Below are 16495 nucleotides of genomic sequence, written 5' to 3'. Positions count from 1 at the left end.
GACTAGAAGTTCACTCGACCACCGTGAAAGCCCTCCAACAGCGTTCTTTGACTTGGCATTTCCAGATATAGATATCTTGCTGGAAAATCTAACAAACCGTGGGCCCGTGGCGCTGAAAACATGTTTGCTTCGTAAGCATTTCCCTATGATTTCGGGACTTGGAAGTCGCCCCGTTTACGACGTTGGTTTTACGTGCATAGGCCGCGTTTTCCCGCGTTCTCGGTGGAAAAAAATCGTACGAACGTCGCAGTCATGCCGTGACATGGATATATCGGCGGCCGGCAGCGAAATTTTTTGACTCTGGCACCGCGTCCGAGTCCGTTCTGACTCAGTCACTATCGTTGCGCCACCTTCCAAAAGGATTCCCCCAGCTGTTATGGTGGCACGCTAATACAATTCCTGGTACACGCCCTTTTGAGTCGGACTTGCTTACTCTCCAATTGACGCCAAGGATCAACCACCGAGTCAGACCTGACAAGGGTGCCGCAACATGGCCGCAACTGCCGGACCGGACCTCAGGCTTCTCTTGCGAATCCCGCGATTGTCCCTTACCTGAGAAAATATTATAAATATGTAGGTTTATCAGCCAACAGCTCCCTGCTCTCCTCCTTCCTCCATGTCCTCTTCATTTCTTCACCCCGGCGGATCGCCAGCAGACGGGGTCACCTTGAACGAGGCAGAAACTCAGCCTCCTAGTCGCGACGAAATCGAAACACATGTCGATGTTGACAGAGCCGAGCAGGAGTTTAATGCCCTTTCACGACAACTGACTATTCGTTCTGAGGGCGGCGCCGAAAATAACAAATGGAAGACCGCATCTGTGAAGGACCTTGAAAAAGGCGTCAACGAAGCCATCGACGAAGAATCCGGGTTTGACCTACGCGAATACTTAACCTCTTCCAATGATGCCAACCAGAATGCCGGAATAAAACACAAAGTTTGTCTCTGGTTTCCTCACTTTCCTAGATTGACTAAATCAGGCATAATAGCACGTCGGTGTTACGTGGGAAGACCTCCAGGTCGACGTTATCGGCGGTGTTGATAGCAAGGTCTGTTAGCAGAAGTTCGATAATTTTCTAACGCTTTCTAACTGTCTTTCGTAGATATACGTGGGAACTTTCGGAGGTTTGCTTATTCCCTTACTCTTTTGGCGATAAGTACTCATGTTAAGCAAGGTGCAATCGTCTCTTTCTTTCTCACGCCTTTTCTATGGATATGGTCTCTGTTTGCGCCGCTTTTTCCTTCCAAGAAAGTTCCAACGCGCACCATTCTTCACAAGTGGGTCTACTTTCATCATACCAACTCGCTAGTCTGACAGCTTGCTTTGGTAGGTCCTCGGGTGTCATAAAACCCGGAGAAATGTGTCTGGTGCTTGGTTGTCCTGGTTCCGGTTGCAGCACATTCCTTAAAACTATTGCTAATTGTCGAGATGAGTATGCAAGCGTTTCCGGGGAAGTTCTTTACGCAGGCATGTCCGCCCAAGAAATGGGTAAATACTACAAAGGCGAGGTTGTATACAACGAAGAAGGTACGCTATCAGTGATTACACGTATTTTCATACTGGTTCTTACATTTGTCCAAGATGATCGTCACATTGCAACCCTGACTGTTGCCCAGACCCTTTCTTTCGCGCTGTCTACGTGAGTATTCGGTTTACGGCTCATTCAGTGTTTGCTGAATGTTATTTTAGCAAGACGCCTGGTCCCAATGGCCGCCTTCCTGGCGTAACGCGTAAAGAGTTTGATCAAGAAGTTCAAGATACGCTTCTCCGAATGCTGAACATTTCCCATACCAAACAGACATTGGTTGGAGACGAGTTCGTACGCGGTGTGTCTGGAGGTGAACGCAAGCGAGTCAGTATCGCTGAAATGATGGCGACTCGTGCCCGAGTCCAGTCCTGGGACAATTCCACTCGTGGCTTGGATGCTTCAACTGCCCTTGACTTCTCTAAAAGCTTACGGATAATGACTGATGTTTTGGGCCAAACCACATTTGTGTCCCTCTATCAAGCTGGCGAAGGTTGGTAATTCTTGGAATCATTATTTTCCGCTTTCCATTATTGATTGCTCTATTTTAGGCATCTACGACCTCTTCGACAAAGTTATGGTACTAGATAAAGGACGGCAGGTATTCTTCGGGCCTCCGGCTGAAGCTCGTGCTTATTTCGAGAGCCTTGGGTACAAGTCTCTTCCCCGACAAAGCACTCCGGATTACCTCACGGGCTGTACAGACCCTAACGAACGCCAGTTCGCAGCTGGACGCTCTGCGCGTGACGTTCCGTCTACTCCTGAAGCTTTAGAGGCCGCTTTTCGTTCTTCCGTTTACGGTCAAGCTCTCGATGATTCTTTGTGGAAATACAAGTTGCACCAAGCTACCGAGAAAGCAGACCAGGATGCTTTCCGTGCGGCTGTATTGGCGGATAAGAAGAGGGGCGTGTCGAAGAAGAGCCCTTACACTCTTGGTCTGATTGGGCAGGTTCGCGCGCTAGCAGTCAGAGCATTCCAGATGAGGTTGCAAGACAGGTTCCAACTGATTACTAGCATGTCGCTGTCGACGGTGAGTTCTCATGCATGTGCCCTCGGTGCCCATTAACCTGACTTGTGTACTCAGATCTTGGCCCTTGTCATCGGTGGAGCCTACTGGAGTCAACAACTGACTGCGGCTGGCGCGTTTACCCGCGGCGGTCTGATCTTCGCGGCTTTGCTGACCACATGCCTTGATGCTTTTGGAGAACTGCCGATGCAAATGTTAGGAAGACCCATCCTCCGGAAACAGGTCCGTTAAAAGCGCGCTAGAAGCCATTAATTTATCTCACTAACTTGGATTTAGACCAGCTACAGCATGTACCGACCTTCGGCTACTGCATTGGCAAACACTATTGCCGACCTCCCTTTCTCCGCTGTTCGGGTGCTGATCTTCAACATAATCGTGTATTTCATGACAAACCTGAACCGCTCTGCTGGTGGATTTTTCACTTTTCACCTATTCAATTATGTGGCCTATTTGAGCATGCAGGGGTTCTTTAGAACCTTCGGATTGTTATGCAAGAATTTCGATGTTGCGTTCCGGTTGGGCACATTCTTCATTCCCAATTTGTGAGCCTTTACTTGCACCCTCTGAGTATTCAGTTTTTTCTGACAAGTGATGTAGCATCGAATATAGCGGGTACCTGATCCCTGTACCAAGTATGAAGCGATGGTTGTTCTGGATCGTAAGTGTGATACTCCGTCCTGCGTTAGAAGGGGTTTATTTACTTTCGCTCCATAGTACTACATTAACCCGATTTCATACGGTACGTACCTTGTAATAACCTCTCTATCCCGCCTTCTCAGCTTCCATCAACAGCGTGGCAGGGCTCTATTGAGAATGAATTCATGCGTATCAACGTGAGGCCTCTCTTCACCTCCATTTTACGTATCTCATGCGATCTTGACAGCTGCTTTGCGACGGAAATTATGTGGTTCCTAGAAATGCGCCCGGAATGACGAAGTATCCGTAAGTAATGAACACTCATCGAGGTTCCTGCGAGCACTAACACTAAGCCGACCACTAGCACTGAACTAGGTCCTAACCAAGCTTGCACTATCTTCGGAGCTGTCAGCGGGAACGATATCGTTCGAGGCGACGATTATATTAGCGCTGGGTATGGACTGGATTCCAAGGATATATGGCGGCGCTGCCTTCTCGTCCTCATCGGGTTTATGATCGCGTTTCAGATAACCCAGGTTATTGCATTGGAGTACTTCCCCGTGGGTAATTTTCAGTTGACCATGAAATGGGGGTACTGATTAGTTGTGTTATAGCAATACAATGTTAGCTTGTCGGTCAACATCTTCGCCAAGGAGGATCAAGAGACCAAAAAGCTTAACGCTGTTCTTCGTGAGAAGAAAGCCGCCCAGGCCAAAGCGAAGGAGATCGACAGCAAGGAACACGACGTAGAACAAACCAACCAGAAACCGGAGAATGGGTATGTGTTTCAAAGCTCGACGCTTCCGGTCGCTCACCTGTGAATAGAACTATGCGTCACAAGAAGACGTTCACTTGGGAAAAACTCAATTATGTGGTTCCTGTTCCCGGCGGGACGCGCCGTCTTTTGCACGATGTCTATGGGTACGTTAAGCCGGGAACTCTGACGGCGCTTATGGGTGCGTCGGGCGCTGGAAAAACTACGTGTCTGGATGTCCTTGCTCAACGAAAAAATATTGGTGTCATTACCGGAGACGTTTTGGTTGATGGACGTCCTCTTACTTCGGACTTTGCCCGGGGTACTGCTTACGGTCCGTCAGTTTCTCCTTGTTTATTCCTTAGTTTGACACGGTCGTGCCCAGCCGAACAAATGGACGTCCACGAGGGTACCGCGACTGTCCGTGAGGCTATGCGCTTCTCCGCATACCTGCGTCAGCCCGCTGAGATTCCCGAATCCGAAAAAGACGCATACGTCGAGGAGATCATCGAGCTTCTGGAGCTCCAAGACTTGTCCGAAGCTCTGGTGTTCAGTCTTGGCGTCGAAGCACGTAAGCGGCTTACTATCGGTGTCGAGCTCGCCAGTAAACCTGAGCTCCTCCTTTTCCTGGACGAGCCCACGTCTGGTTTGGACGGCCAAAGCGCATGGAATTTGGTTCGGTTCCTCCGTAAGCTCGCTGACCAAGGCCAAGCTATTCTCTGTACCATCCATCAACCGTCTTCGCTTCTCTTTGAGAGCTTCGATCGCTTGCTGCTTCTCGAGACAGGCGGCGAGACCGTCTACTTTGGCGATATCGGAGCAGATTCGCACATCATTCGAAACTACTTTGGTCGTCACGGTGCACTTTGCCCTGCTAATGTCAACCCGGCCGAGTTCATGCTGGATGCCATAGGTGCGGGTGTCAGCCCCAGGATTGGCGACCGCGATTGGAAAGATATCTGGTTGGATTCACCGGAGTATCAAAATGTCCGCAGCGAGATTGACACGATCAAAGCCAAGGCCCTCGCTTTACCGGAGACTGACAAAAAGACGCTTACTACTTGTGAGTTGACTGTCTTTGAGTTTTCAAACTAAGGTTTACGCTCAACGTTTTCAGATGCGACATCTTTCTTTTACCAGTTGCGCATGGTCGTCAAGAGGAACAACCTTGCACTTTGGAGGTCTCCGGATTACATCTTCACTCGTCTTTTCGTGGTCACTTTCATTTCGCTCTTTGTTTCTTTGTCCTTCTTGCAACTAGGCAACAGTACTCGTGACTTGCAGTTCCGCGTTTTCTGCATGTAGGTCCTTCTCTTCACCTGGGATTCCCTATCTGACTTGATGGTCAAAGTTTCTGGGTTCCTATCCTTCCCGCTATCGTCATGGCCCAAATAGAACCCTTGTTCATCGCCAACCGAAGTAAGGACATCCATATTATCACCTGTATTGTTTGCTCACTTGTTTGTTAGGAATATTCATCAGGGAGTCCTCTAGTCGCATATACTCTCCCTACGTCTTCGCGATCGGACAATTGATCGGCGAACTCCCATACAACATCTTGTGTGGTATCGTCTACTGGGTGCTCATGGTCTACCCCACGGGTTTCGGAAACGGCAGTGCGGGACTCAACGGTACTGGTTTCCAACTATTGGTGATCCTGTTCTTCCTGGCCTTTGGTGTATCGTTGGGGCAGCTGGTCGCGGCGATCTCCCCCAGTATACAGGTTGCGGTGCTGTTCAATCCTTTCATTTCGTTGGTCCTGATCACGTTCTGTGGTGTCACTATCCCGTACCCCACGATGATCAAGTTCTGGAGGAGCTGGATGTATTATATCAGCCCTTACACGTGGAGCATCTCCGCTATGGTTGCTACCGAGCTTCAGTAGGTTTTGCGTCGCCTCGGTTGATATGTTATTGACAATCGGTGTGTAGTGGTCTTGAAATCCGGTGCAAGAGTGATGAATTCTCGGTGTTCAATCCACCTTCGGGTGAGACTTGTTATTCTTGGGCCAATGACTTTGTGAATGCATTCGGTGGGTACCTCGATAACCCCAACTCTACGGATACATGCCGCTATTGTCAATACTCTGTTGGTGACGAGTTCTATACGCCCCTCAATATGAGCTATTCGGACAGATGGAGGAACGTGTTCATTCTGTTTGCCTTCTTCGGTGAGTGTGGTTCTATTGCCTCCTGCGTTTGCATACTGAAGAAGGATGCCCCTAGTGTTCAATGTTTTGGCTACGATAGGTGAGAAAATTTGTGCCTTCCATAAAGCACGAGTTCTAACGGTTTTTGTAGTTGCATCACGTTTCTTACGATACGCAAAACGCTAACGAGTGTTGAATGAGTGCATGCCTAGAAATACATAGAATCATGAACACATACCTACCATACACTAATAGCTTTATCAATGTTCCGGTGCCGTACCGATATGATATAATGTTGGAATTCAATCCCAAGATTTTGAATGTGTAAACAAATTGTTTTATAACTTCAGCAAGTATAAAGATTTCTGTATCTACTCAAGATAGTCCACAGGTTCATCCATCTAGAATTTGAATACCTGATCCTCGGTGTATCCTAACTCCTTGAGAGCACCGCCCAGCTCACCCTGTTTATACCCATCCTTCTTCCCCGCCACCGCAGCAACCTGACCAGGAGGCCCGCACACGAACACCTTCACTTTCTCATTCAAACTCGCGGGTGCGACATACTTCTTCAGCAAATCCTTGCTGATGAATCCAGTCGGTCCGGTCCACCCAGCAGGGGGCTTATCAAGCGCGTAAACAATCTCGAGCTTGTTAGGGTACTTCTTCTGCAGGGTATCTAGCTCGGGCCGCAAGAGGATATCGGCTTCCGTGACGTTTGAGTACACAAGGGTGAACTTGGTGCGGTTTGCCGGGTCAGGAAGGGCGTGACTGATGACTTGGTACAGGGGGGTGCTGACAGAGAGGAATTGTTGGTTAGTAAGTGGGATGACATGAGAATTAGTAAGGGAGGGTATTTTTTGCTTACATTCCACTGCCTCCGCCAATGAGGGCGACTTCGTCAAACTCATTGTCTGAGGAGGAGTTAGAGGGAGAGGTGGAGGGAAAAGATGGGACGTACGCTTGTAAGGCCACTTGGGAATGGGGCCTTTGACGGCAAGGGTATCTCCCTCCTGTATATAGTATAAGGCTAATGAGCGCCTTGATTGACGCTAGCACGTACCTTGAGGGAATGGATGTGTTTCGACGCGTTACCATTCTCGTATTTCTTGACAAGGAGAGAAAGAATGCCCTTTTCGTCAGGCTGGGAGATAGGAGTGTAGGGGCGGATAATGGGATTGCCCTTGGCGTCTACAAGCGCAGCGGGGTCGGAGGACTTGACGACGAGGCATGAAGTGACGGGAAGAAGAGAAGCTTCGTCGTTGGGGAGCTCAAAGATGAAGCTACGTTGGTTTTAGATGAGTAAACTCTCAATGGCGAGGCAGCAGTACGTACGTAGAAGTATTGTGGTTGTAAGGAATAATCTTCTTGAGCTTGAAGTCCACAAAGTTGTTGGGGTCTAGGGGACTCTTTTCCTGAGTCGACATTGTTGCTTGCGATTGGTTCAGGTAGAAATATGTACCCAGTCCGACTACACCCGCACCAAGAAAGTAGTAGGGCGAACTGGAGGATTTCTCGGCTGAGGCACCGGTAGAATACGCTCGACGCGTCTTAATACTAGTTAGTATCAGAGTAATAGTACACAGAAAAAGCCTCACAAGGAAACGGGCAGAGGCAGAAGCGGATCTGAGGAACGACATTTTATTTGAGGCTTAAGTAGCTTTTTCAAATTATTTCTAAGCAAATGATGGCGTCATCCAAAGTGAAGTGTTGCAAGAAAGAGCTGCATACCCTGGGTATTGATTCCCTGTATATTTTCCAGATATCTAGGCTGCTCGTCGTGGTGAACAGCGTTGAGCAAACGATGGTGATGGGTGTGAAGACAGAAATTGGCGCAGCGATGCCGTGTCCAGCCGCGGCCCGGAACGGATGCTATCCCGATTAGCCGCAGCCTGCTAACGACCACCAGTCGAGCACATCGCTGCCCCCATCTAGCTGGCTGCGCAGTTTGGTGCGCTCAGGACTCATTCTGGATTGCACAGACCGTTGTGCAGTAAATGAACGTTGTCTGGGCGAGATAGAAGCTCTTTATCTCGTCTTCTCTGGCAGCAAAAATGGTTTTCATTCGGCACCGATAGCAATACCATGGCTCTGGAGCATCGTATCTTACTATCAAGGGAATCCGCTTGCCTCGGTTATTTTAGAAACGTTTGAACGAGGCAAGACAGCTGCAAATCATGTCGAGAAGGAGCCCTCGGCACGTGCAACGGACTCGGCAGCACCCCAAAGGCTAAGCTCAACAAAAGTAGCCGCTACCGAGCGGCTCCGCATGCACCAAGAATTGTTGAATTCGCCTTGATGGACAGCTCAATGTGCTCCCATTCAAGTCAAGAGAGATTCCACGAAATGCCAGCCGGTGGATTCAGGCTCGAACTGATGCATGAAGTCACCATCCGACACGCGCTCAACTTTGTGGAGTTCCCCTGCGATGTCAGTATCTAAGCGAGCATCAGTTGCGTCATACCATGGCTTCTGTGACAATGAAAAAAAGGAGAGAAATGAAAGAAAACATAGAACTTCGCGTTGAAAGCGTCGACCTAGGCCTGCAATGCGTGTAAAGAACCAGAGATGAGGTACAGGCGGAAGCGAAGGCAAACTGGGTGAGTCTTCGTCGATCGAATGCGGTAATCATACCTTTTACGGTCACGGACCCACTACACCTCTTTACAACAGGCGTCCATCATCCTGCCCTTTTTCCCGCCCAGTCATGTCCATGTCCTTTGTTAAGCTTTCAATCTTCGGGACTTCCTTTGAGGTCAGTGCTCGTCGTTCACGACAGTGTAGACCCTCTTGACCTTCATCGATGCCATAGGTTACTACCCGTTATGTCGACTTGCAGCCCGTTGGAATGGGTGAGTCTTCTTTACTTGTGCTATCGCCCTTCTCACCGTCTGACTCTTCCTCTTCAGGTGCATTTGGGCTGGTCTGGTACGTTTATCCGTACTCGAGGGGCCAAGTCGAGCTACCATAAAGTGAAAGGATATCATTAACGCTGGTTCCACAGTTCTGCCAAGGATCAGCTTACAGGGTCATCCGTGGCGATAAAAAAGATAATGAAGCCGTTCAGTACGCCCGTGTTGAGCAAGAGGACCTATCGAGAATTGAAACTCTTAAAGCACATCCAGCACGAGAACGTACGTCAGCCGCTCCGTCTCACACCGCACTGATTCCAAGCTCCACTGCATCTTACAGATCATCAGCCTGAGCGATGTTTTCATTTCTCCCCTTGAAGATTTGTGCGTCACGCTTGTGTCTTTCAAGTTCTTGTTCTACATGATAGACCCTATCTCTTGCGCAGATATTTCGTGACGGAGCTTTTAGGCACCGATCTTCATCGACTACTAACCTCACGGCCCTTGGAGAAGCAGTTTATCCAATATTTCCTGTACCAGATTCTCGTGCGTCTTTATCCTTGTCGCGATTTTCCTCGCCTAACCCGATTTCCACAGCGTGGCCTTAAGTACGTGCATTCTGCCGGTGTGGTCCATCGAGACCTCGTGCGTGTTTCCCACCGGAATGATCTGTGCTCTATCTGATGACGTCGTGATGGATAGAAACCAAGTAATATCCTCGTGAACGAGAACTGTGACCTCAAGGCATTTATCTCACGGCTTCTACCGTCGCGCTATTCGCTAACGCCAATGGTAATATAGATCTGCGACTTTGGTCTCGCCAGAATTCAAGACCCTCAAATGACGGGCTACGTGTCTACTCGGTACTATCGGGCTCCTGAGATAATGTTGACTTGGCAAAAGTACGACGTTGCGGTCGACATCTGGAGTACAGGGTGTATTTTTGCAGAGATGCTGGAAGGAAAGCCGCTGTTCCCGGGGAAGGATCGTAAGTCCTAACGTATCTGGGCTCCATGCACATGCTTATAAGTATTCTTAGACGTGAACCAATTCTCGATTATCACAGAGCTTCTTGGGACCCCTCCCGATGATGTCATTGAAACTATCGCCAGTGAAAACGTGTGGTACCTTGTCCTGTCGTAATGCTTACATGCTGATGGATAGATTTCCCCGTTTGGTTTTGCAGACACTGCGATTTGTACAGAGCCTACCCAAGCGAGAACGAGTACCCTTCAGCTCGAAGCTCAGAACGACAGATCCAGATGGTGAGTCCGGACATGTCAATACGAGAATATCGCGTGTAACGCGAATTGTTTTAGCTATTGACCTTCTCGAAAAAATGCTTGTCTTCGACCCGCGAAAACGGATAGACGCGACTGAGTCGTTGGCTCACGAATACGTCGCGCCTTACCATGACCCTAGTGATGAGCCCGTAGCAGCAGACAAGTTCGACTGGAGTTTCAATGACGCCGACCTACCAGTTGATACATGGAAAGTCATGATGTACGCTGAAATTTTAGGTATATTTTACTGGATATTTAACGTATTCTATGCGCTAATCGTTCTGTGATAGATTTCCATCAAGTCCCGGACTCCGGCCCTTCAGGTGTACCGGAAGGCGCGTTAGCAGGACCAGACGTTCCGATACCAACAGGGGAGGCTTCTACCGCAACGGATTAAGTTAGTTCCTCTTCCGTCATTGTGTGCCGTCCTTGTTCTCTCTAGAAGATGCCTTTATATCCTTACTTTCCCTGTACACGGACCGGGATTTACGTGCAGTTCCTTCACTTGGCCATACCTTATTGCCTTGATGGAAAGTTTACTCTAGTTTTATGTACGAGCTTTTTTGAGTAGGAAAGAGGTTGAAGAAGCAGAGAAATGTATCTCGTACTTGCCATGAAGAAGAATACAGTATGCTACACGTACATTTAGTATTGAATACGAGCTTTTAAGTACATGTTGAGAAACGTAATAAAGGAACCGAGGACATTCGAAATGCGAAATGACCGTATCATGCTTTTCTCTTAATTGATATCTATTGGCGGAGGTTGGTAATCGTTCAGAATACTGTTCTGAGGTTGAGGCTGGATTCATTATCAAAGATCCGTAGCGTACCCAAGTGCTCCGTCTGCATTGCCGGCAAAGCTAAGATATGTAGGGTATTCTTCACTGAGATATTAGTGACGCCTTCAGTGACACTGGTTAATTTTCTCAACATAAGGATATAAGATACGACACCTGTATCAGACCGATTCTCCGTTTTTGTCACCGCTTACTTCTTCCTGCTTCTCCACAGGCTCATTCTTCTCGAGGACAGCAAGAAGGGTATCCAAATTCCCCAATAAATCATCCAGCTTACTCTCCATGCCCTTGGCTACCCCATCGGCACTTTCCAGACGTTGCATGAGCTCTGCAATACTAGCCTCATCCGACTCATCGAGGTTATCCTGAGACAACAGGGAATTCAACAGAGAGATATCGTCGTCGAGAGACCGCGTCATGGAGGGGCAGAACGAAACGCGCTTCGGCATCTGCCGTAATGGTTTCTCTCCAGCCCACCCTCACTGCCCTGCTCAAATCCCTACCGCCTCCTCCCGTCAAACCGGATGTCATTAAAGACAATATACTAAAGGCTATCAAGAGCGAGAAGCAGGTGAAGATATCGGCGGAGAATAAACGGGTGCAGTGGGAGTACTTGTTGAAGAATGAGATATTCAAGCTGGCTGTATGTCTAACTTTTTCTGTGCTTGCCTGGCGGTATTTTTGACGACGTAGTAGGAAACGGAGGGCAAGGCTTCGAAGGAGGATGCTACGGCGTACTATACCCAGTTGCAGCACTGGCTTGACTTGGTCTTGACATTTAGTGACCTTGGTTCGTTAGCTTCACAAACGACTAATGAAGGCTCTCTTATTCGTCTCTGACAGAAATATGCGACCCGACATTCACATTTATCATCCTTCAAGACCTCTTAGAGACGCAGACCATTACCTCGTGCTCGCATATATTCTCTTGGATAGAGTCCCGCGCGCCTCGGCTCACTGCAGGCATGGTGCCCCAGAAGGGCAAGTCGCTCTACCTGCTGAGGACTCTGAACGACCTGCTTCGGCGCCTGTCGAAGATGGGGTCCACAACGATGTTTTGTGGGCGGATATTGACGTTCTTGAGTGGCGCGTTTCCGTTGAGTGAGCGGAGTGGCGTTAACCTGAGGGGAGAGTATGGGCCGACGTGGGAGGGTGTGAAGGATATGTCGAAGCGTGAGGAGAAGGAGAAGGAGGGTAACGGGGAGACGAAGGATGAGAAAACGGATGAAGACGACAAAATGCAAGTTGATGATGACAAGCCTGCATCGACGACGCAGGCAGACGGTAAGTATATTCAATCACCTTTACACGAAGACTAAACCAAATTTTATATGCCTAGACTTCTATCAAACATTCTGGTCTTTGCAACTTCCTTTCTCCAAACCACCGCTATTCTCCGACCCCTCGACTTTTCCCGCATTCAAGGATTCTGTGGACAAGGTCCTGCCTGTCCTCAAGGAGGCTACTGCGAAGGAACGCGTAATGATGGGCAGCAGAACGGCTTCCGGTGGTGCAGGCTCGCTTAAACGAAAGCGGGAGCCACAGGATATTGGAGAAGAAACAGTTACAGACTACTTTTTCGCCAAATTCTTGACGAGTCCCGATCTCCTTGATCTTGAGGTGAGCATCGACCACATTGGCTGTTCATAAGTTACTGACCATTTCTAGCTAAAAGATACACACTTCCGACGTCAATTCCTCTTCCAGCTTCTCATACTCCTCAGCCATCTGCTTACATTCGTCAAATCTACCAAAGAAAAGTGGGCGACGGTGCGCAATCGGTCGCTACACATGGATTTTACACTTGAAGCTGCCGACATCCAATGGGTCCAGGAAACCTTTAACAAGACAATGGAGGAACTTCGGCAGACTACCCCCAATGGTCGTGCGTTTGCAGACACCGTTAGTGTCATACTTGATCGCGAGAAGAACTGGATCAAATGGAAAAATGAGCTGTGTGCTCCATTCGACAAGGCGCCGTGGTCCACAGAGGTCAATGGAGCGACGGCTGGGTTTGAAGAGGCCACGAAGCTATTATGGCAAAAGATGAGAGAACCGCCTGAAGATTGGAAGTGGAAATATGGTAGCGAGTACTTGACGGATGTCTGGGAGATGGGGTACAGAGACCTGGACGACTTGGCTTTCCCTTTCAAGTTGAGTGTCCGATTCATCATCTTTCATATGCTTATACCTTTTTAGACCGGGAGAGGTTAAAGATTTTGTTAAACGACTGAAATTCGAAGATGTGCAGATTGAGAGACGTAAGAGACAACTTGCCCAACAGGCTGAACGGGCCGCTGCACTTGCTGCAAGTCAGCCAACACCGGCTCCAGTGCCACCCAAAACGCCCGAGACAGCACCTGTCTCTGGTACCGAATCGACCCTGCGTCCAGCACCAGTTGCTACTCCCACAAACTCGTCACTTCATCCGTCTCTCCCCGCAAAACCCGTGGCTACTCCAACACCGAAACCTGCTCAAGATCCGCAACCAGCACCGGTATCAATTCCTGAGCCCTCGCCCGTTCCACCCCCTACTGTATACACTAGACCCAGTCCACCAACTGATCCCAAGATCATCAAATATGAAGAAGTGCGATATTTTTCCGTTATCGCTTGTCTCGACCTCACTAACCCATGTAAATTATCCCCAGAACAAGCAGAGAATCGCATGGCTCGCGCTCCGGGCGGCCCGCGAACAGCATTTGAATCTGTTCGGAAAGATTGGAACCGGAGACATCGAGCTTTTGGTTGAAGAGATTGAAGCCGCTAAACAAAAAGAGACAGTTCAGCTCCTCAGGGATGTCCCGCCGGAAGATACCGGGTCGGCAAGTCCACTGGTCGCTGTACCAACTGCAGCAGAAGACTCGAAACCGGTCGAAAAGGTTGACGGAGAGGGGGATGTCAAAATGGACGGTGAACGGTAGCATACCGGTGGAAGCAAATGTAATGTAGGAGAGGTATCTAGGCGTCGTCGAGCAACCTGGAATCGTAATTTTTTGGAGTACCGAGTGTGAAAGTATCACACGGAATACGGATCATGGTGGAGGTGCCCCTAAATATAGACACGGCCCAACGGTAACTCGCGTGATCCTCTCAATAGTACGATCGATAAAAGGACTCGACTTTTTTCCTTCCACTCCCTTTAACTTGATTTTTACTTTTCTTCGATACGACTCCCTTACGACCATGTCTACACCTCTCAAAGTATGCAGATGCTGTTATCGTCGTGTTGCGTTTAATAATTCGTGTTTCAGAACGTGCTCGTTACGGGAGGAGCAGGTTACATCGGTTAGTCCTCCTCCTTTTTCCTATTTTTTTTTTTCTATTCCGACCATCTATTTTTCTTTTTCTTTAGGATCACATGTTGTCTACTGCCTACAGAAGACTCGGCGATACAAAGTTATTTCTATAGATAATGGCCACAATTCACTGCCCGAGGCTCTCGTTCGAGTTGGACAGCTATCTAGAGAAGAGTTACCTCCAGATGCCTCCGAACAGGATATCCAGTCCACTGAAATCGATATACACAACGTCGATCTGACGAAGGCGGAGGAGGTTCGAGCAGTGTTTGAGAAATATGGCAAAGGTGGAATCTGGGGAGTGATACATATAGCGGTGAGTTAGAGGCAGTATCATTCTGCTGCAGGGCTCTAACTATCCTTTGTAGGCATATAAAGCCGTCGGAGAATCCACTGAAATTCCTCTCACCTATTATCAAAATAATGTTTCCGCGACCATCTCACTTCTTCAAATCATGTCAGAATTCGAATGCTACCGGCTGGTCTACTCATCATCTGCTACGGTGTATGGCACTCCTCCCATCGTACCTATCCCAGAAACCACTCGGTTACAAGCACATAGTCCTTATGGAAAGACAAAAGTAATGGCCGAGACAATAATTGACGACCTATGTCACGGTGCGTCGCGTTTCTCCCCTCCTCAACCGCTCCATCTGATCCCCAATGAACCCTAGCTGAACCCGAGAAATGGCAGGCCCTTTCTCTTCGCTACTTCAAGTAAGCATCCCCAATATATCAACTTTGAGGCTTCTCATCGATACTCTTTAGCCCCGCTGGCGCACACCCCTCAGGTCGGATCGGCGAAGATCCCAAAGGCCGACCTGGAAACCTACTACCACTTCTTGCCCATATGGCCGTAGGGCGCGTCAAGGAATCTGTCCTAAAGGTCTTTGGAAATGATTATCCCACTCGGTGTGTGGTGTCTTCTCTGCATCCGTGTCCCGCTAATACATGTTAAAGCGATGGAACATGCGTTCGGGATTATCTCCACGTCTTAGATCTCGCTTCCGGTCACCTCTTAGCCCTTGACACCCTCAACGGCAATAGTCAGGTTTTCCATGACCGACCCAACGGCCGTTTTAAAGCATACAACCTTGGCAAAGGCAGAGGGATGAGTGTACTGGAGATCGTTGAAGCTATGAGAGCTGCCACCGGGTTCAACTACCAAACCGAGATCATAGGAAGACGGTGAGTTTCTGATATATCTGTTCCGCTTTTATGTATTCTAACTTTAAATCTGAATAAGACGCGGTGACGTTCCGGACCTTACTGCTGATCCAAGCCTTGCCGAAAAGGAACTAGGCTTCAAAGCTCCTCAGGACCTTGAGACTATGTGCCGGGACCTGTGGAATTGGCAGAGCAAGAACCCGCAAGGGTACGGAGAACAGTAGACCTCGCTGATTTAAATTCATTCTGGACGCGTTAAATGTAATTATCTATCTGCACTGTTTGTATATCCTACGTGGTACGACCTTGTAGAGTTTTCCGTTCGCCCTTGTGTATTGCTGGATAGATCTTACTACCACGTCGTTTGGGACCAGGGCCCTGTTCGTCTTGATTTCGGTTATTTGACCCCATTACTACCCTGCATAACATAGAAATTATCTCCCTTCGAACGTTTACCTTCTTTTTTAAAGTTTCTTCCTAGCTCTGCTTATTTGCTGTAACCGCATAGATTTAATGATGAATACCCTGCTAGGCAAACCAAGTGCTAACCTTTTGAAGTTTAGTTTTCTTGATATTAGAACTGTTTCAGCCAACGAGAAGCTGTTCGTTTCATCTTATCTTTGACTTTATGTGGGGTAACAACCACTACAGTATAGACTGAGGAGACTCCAATCTAGTCCAGACGCGACTTACCATTGCACGTGACCCTAATTTGTGCTTTTGGGCTCATGTCAACTCCCGGGGATAGACTGCGTTAAACGTTGGTGTGAATGCGAGCTTGTGTAAAACCAGATCATTTGGAAAGACCAGCCCCAGGAAGCCTAGGACTTGAAGATGGTTACAGATGAATTTGGAGCGTCCATTCTAAACTTTTGAAATACAGTTGCTGAGCTTCTGAGGCAATTGCGAATACCACAAGGAGCTCCGAAACGCTCCGATGAATTTCAGTGCGAGGTGCATCCATTCTGACGACAAGGGTCATCTTTCGTGTCGTTGAAGTTGA

General features: G+C 48.5%; 5 protein-coding genes across 5 annotated transcripts; 3 read left to right on the top strand and 2 right to left on the bottom strand.

Annotated features, from left to right (window-relative positions):
- Positions 1-563: 563 nt before the first annotated feature.
- Positions 564-6386, top strand: EV420DRAFT_819027 (ABC-2 type transporter-domain-containing protein). The gene is made up of 24 exons (XM_060483594.1): positions 564-937; positions 990-1049; positions 1104-1125; positions 1176-1278; positions 1332-1528; positions 1583-1640; positions 1691-2019; positions 2078-2556; positions 2611-2775; positions 2830-3095; positions 3151-3211; positions 3268-3292; positions 3346-3386; positions 3437-3495; positions 3554-3749; positions 3804-3967; positions 4015-4277; positions 4329-5006; positions 5061-5244; positions 5295-5362; positions 5413-5824; positions 5875-6113; positions 6169-6192; positions 6244-6386. Exons 1-24 carry the CDS (start codon positions 617-619, stop codon positions 6276-6278), a joined length of 4449 nt encoding a protein of 1482 aa, XP_060337106.1. The 5' UTR covers positions 564-616; the 3' UTR covers positions 6279-6386.
- A 3-nt stretch (positions 6387-6389) lies between these two features.
- Positions 6390-7950, bottom strand: EV420DRAFT_1510853 (cytochrome-b5 reductase). The gene is made up of 7 exons (XM_060471535.1): positions 7824-7950; positions 7691-7768; positions 7428-7642; positions 7156-7375; positions 7054-7105; positions 6961-7006; positions 6390-6887 (listed from the first exon to the last, which is right to left on the bottom strand). The coding sequence occupies exons 2-7, from the start codon at positions 7730-7732 to the stop codon at positions 6494-6496; spliced, it is 969 nt and encodes a 322-aa protein (XP_060337105.1). The 5' UTR covers positions 7733-7768; positions 7824-7950; the 3' UTR covers positions 6390-6493.
- An 855-nt stretch (positions 7951-8805) lies between these two features.
- Positions 8806-10624, top strand: EV420DRAFT_1261791 (mitogen-activated protein kinase HOG1; the record flags this gene model as incomplete). The annotated part of the gene is made up of 13 exons (XM_060467093.1): positions 8806-8847; positions 8905-8944; positions 9002-9020; positions 9097-9226; positions 9285-9328; positions 9391-9490; positions 9542-9589; positions 9647-9711; positions 9769-9932; positions 9984-10063; positions 10131-10209; positions 10264-10464; positions 10518-10624. The coding sequence occupies 13 exons, from the start codon at positions 8806-8808 to the stop codon at positions 10622-10624; spliced, it is 1119 nt and encodes a 372-aa protein (XP_060337104.1).
- A 344-nt stretch (positions 10625-10968) lies between these two features.
- Positions 10969-11445, bottom strand: EV420DRAFT_1636860 (uncharacterized protein; the record flags this gene model as incomplete). The annotated part of the gene is made up of 2 exons (XM_060476641.1): positions 10969-11028; positions 11221-11445. 2 exons carry the CDS (start codon positions 11443-11445, stop codon positions 10969-10971), a joined length of 285 nt encoding a protein of 94 aa, XP_060337103.1.
- A 38-nt stretch (positions 11446-11483) lies between these two features.
- On the top strand, positions 11484-15716 carry EV420DRAFT_1261129 (THO complex subunit 1 transcription elongation factor-domain-containing protein; the record flags this gene model as incomplete). Its single annotated transcript, XM_060467046.1, has 14 exons — positions 11484-11669; positions 11723-11816; positions 11870-12310; positions 12366-12646; positions 12695-13179; positions 13226-13616; positions 13678-13863; positions 14281-14314; positions 14382-14641; positions 14694-14943; positions 15000-15042; positions 15094-15237; positions 15286-15513; positions 15572-15716. The coding sequence occupies 14 exons, from the start codon at positions 11484-11486 to the stop codon at positions 15714-15716; spliced, it is 3168 nt and encodes a 1055-aa protein (XP_060337102.1).
- Between the last annotated feature and the right edge of the window lie 779 nt (positions 15717-16495).

Source organism: Desarmillaria tabescens (genome assembly GCF_030435595.1).
Source record: "Desarmillaria tabescens strain CCBAS 213 chromosome Unknown EV420scaffold_4, whole genome shotgun sequence".
Taxonomy (NCBI): domain Eukaryota; kingdom Fungi; phylum Basidiomycota; class Agaricomycetes; order Agaricales; family Physalacriaceae; genus Desarmillaria; species Desarmillaria tabescens.
The sequence above is the reverse complement of the archived record's forward strand: the minus strand, read 5'-3'. Positions and strand labels throughout refer to the sequence as shown.

Excerpts from the sequence above, each read along its gene's own strand:
- EV420DRAFT_819027 (XM_060483594.1), top strand. The coding sequence starts at position 617 with ATGTCCTCTTCATTTCTTCACCCCGGCGGATCGCCAGCAGACGGGGTC. Across the intron at positions 3,212-3,267 it reads AGCGATGGTTGTTCTGGATC|TACTACATTAACCCGATTTC; the intron begins GTAAGTGTGATA and ends TTCGCTCCATAG. Across the intron at positions 4,278-4,328 it reads TGCCCGGGGTACTGCTTACG|CCGAACAAATGGACGTCCAC; the intron begins GTCCGTCAGTTT and ends GGTCGTGCCCAG.
- EV420DRAFT_1510853 (XM_060471535.1), bottom strand. The coding sequence starts at position 7,732 with ATGTCGTTCCTCAGATCCGCTTCTGCCTCTGCCCGTTTCCTT. Across the intron at positions 7,106-7,155 it reads AACACATCCATTCCCTCAAG|GAGGGAGATACCCTTGCCGT; the intron begins GTACGTGCTAGC and ends TACTATATACAG. Across the intron at positions 7,007-7,053 it reads TCCCAAGTGGCCTTACAAGC|ACAATGAGTTTGACGAAGTC; the intron begins GTACGTCCCATC and ends ACTCCTCCTCAG.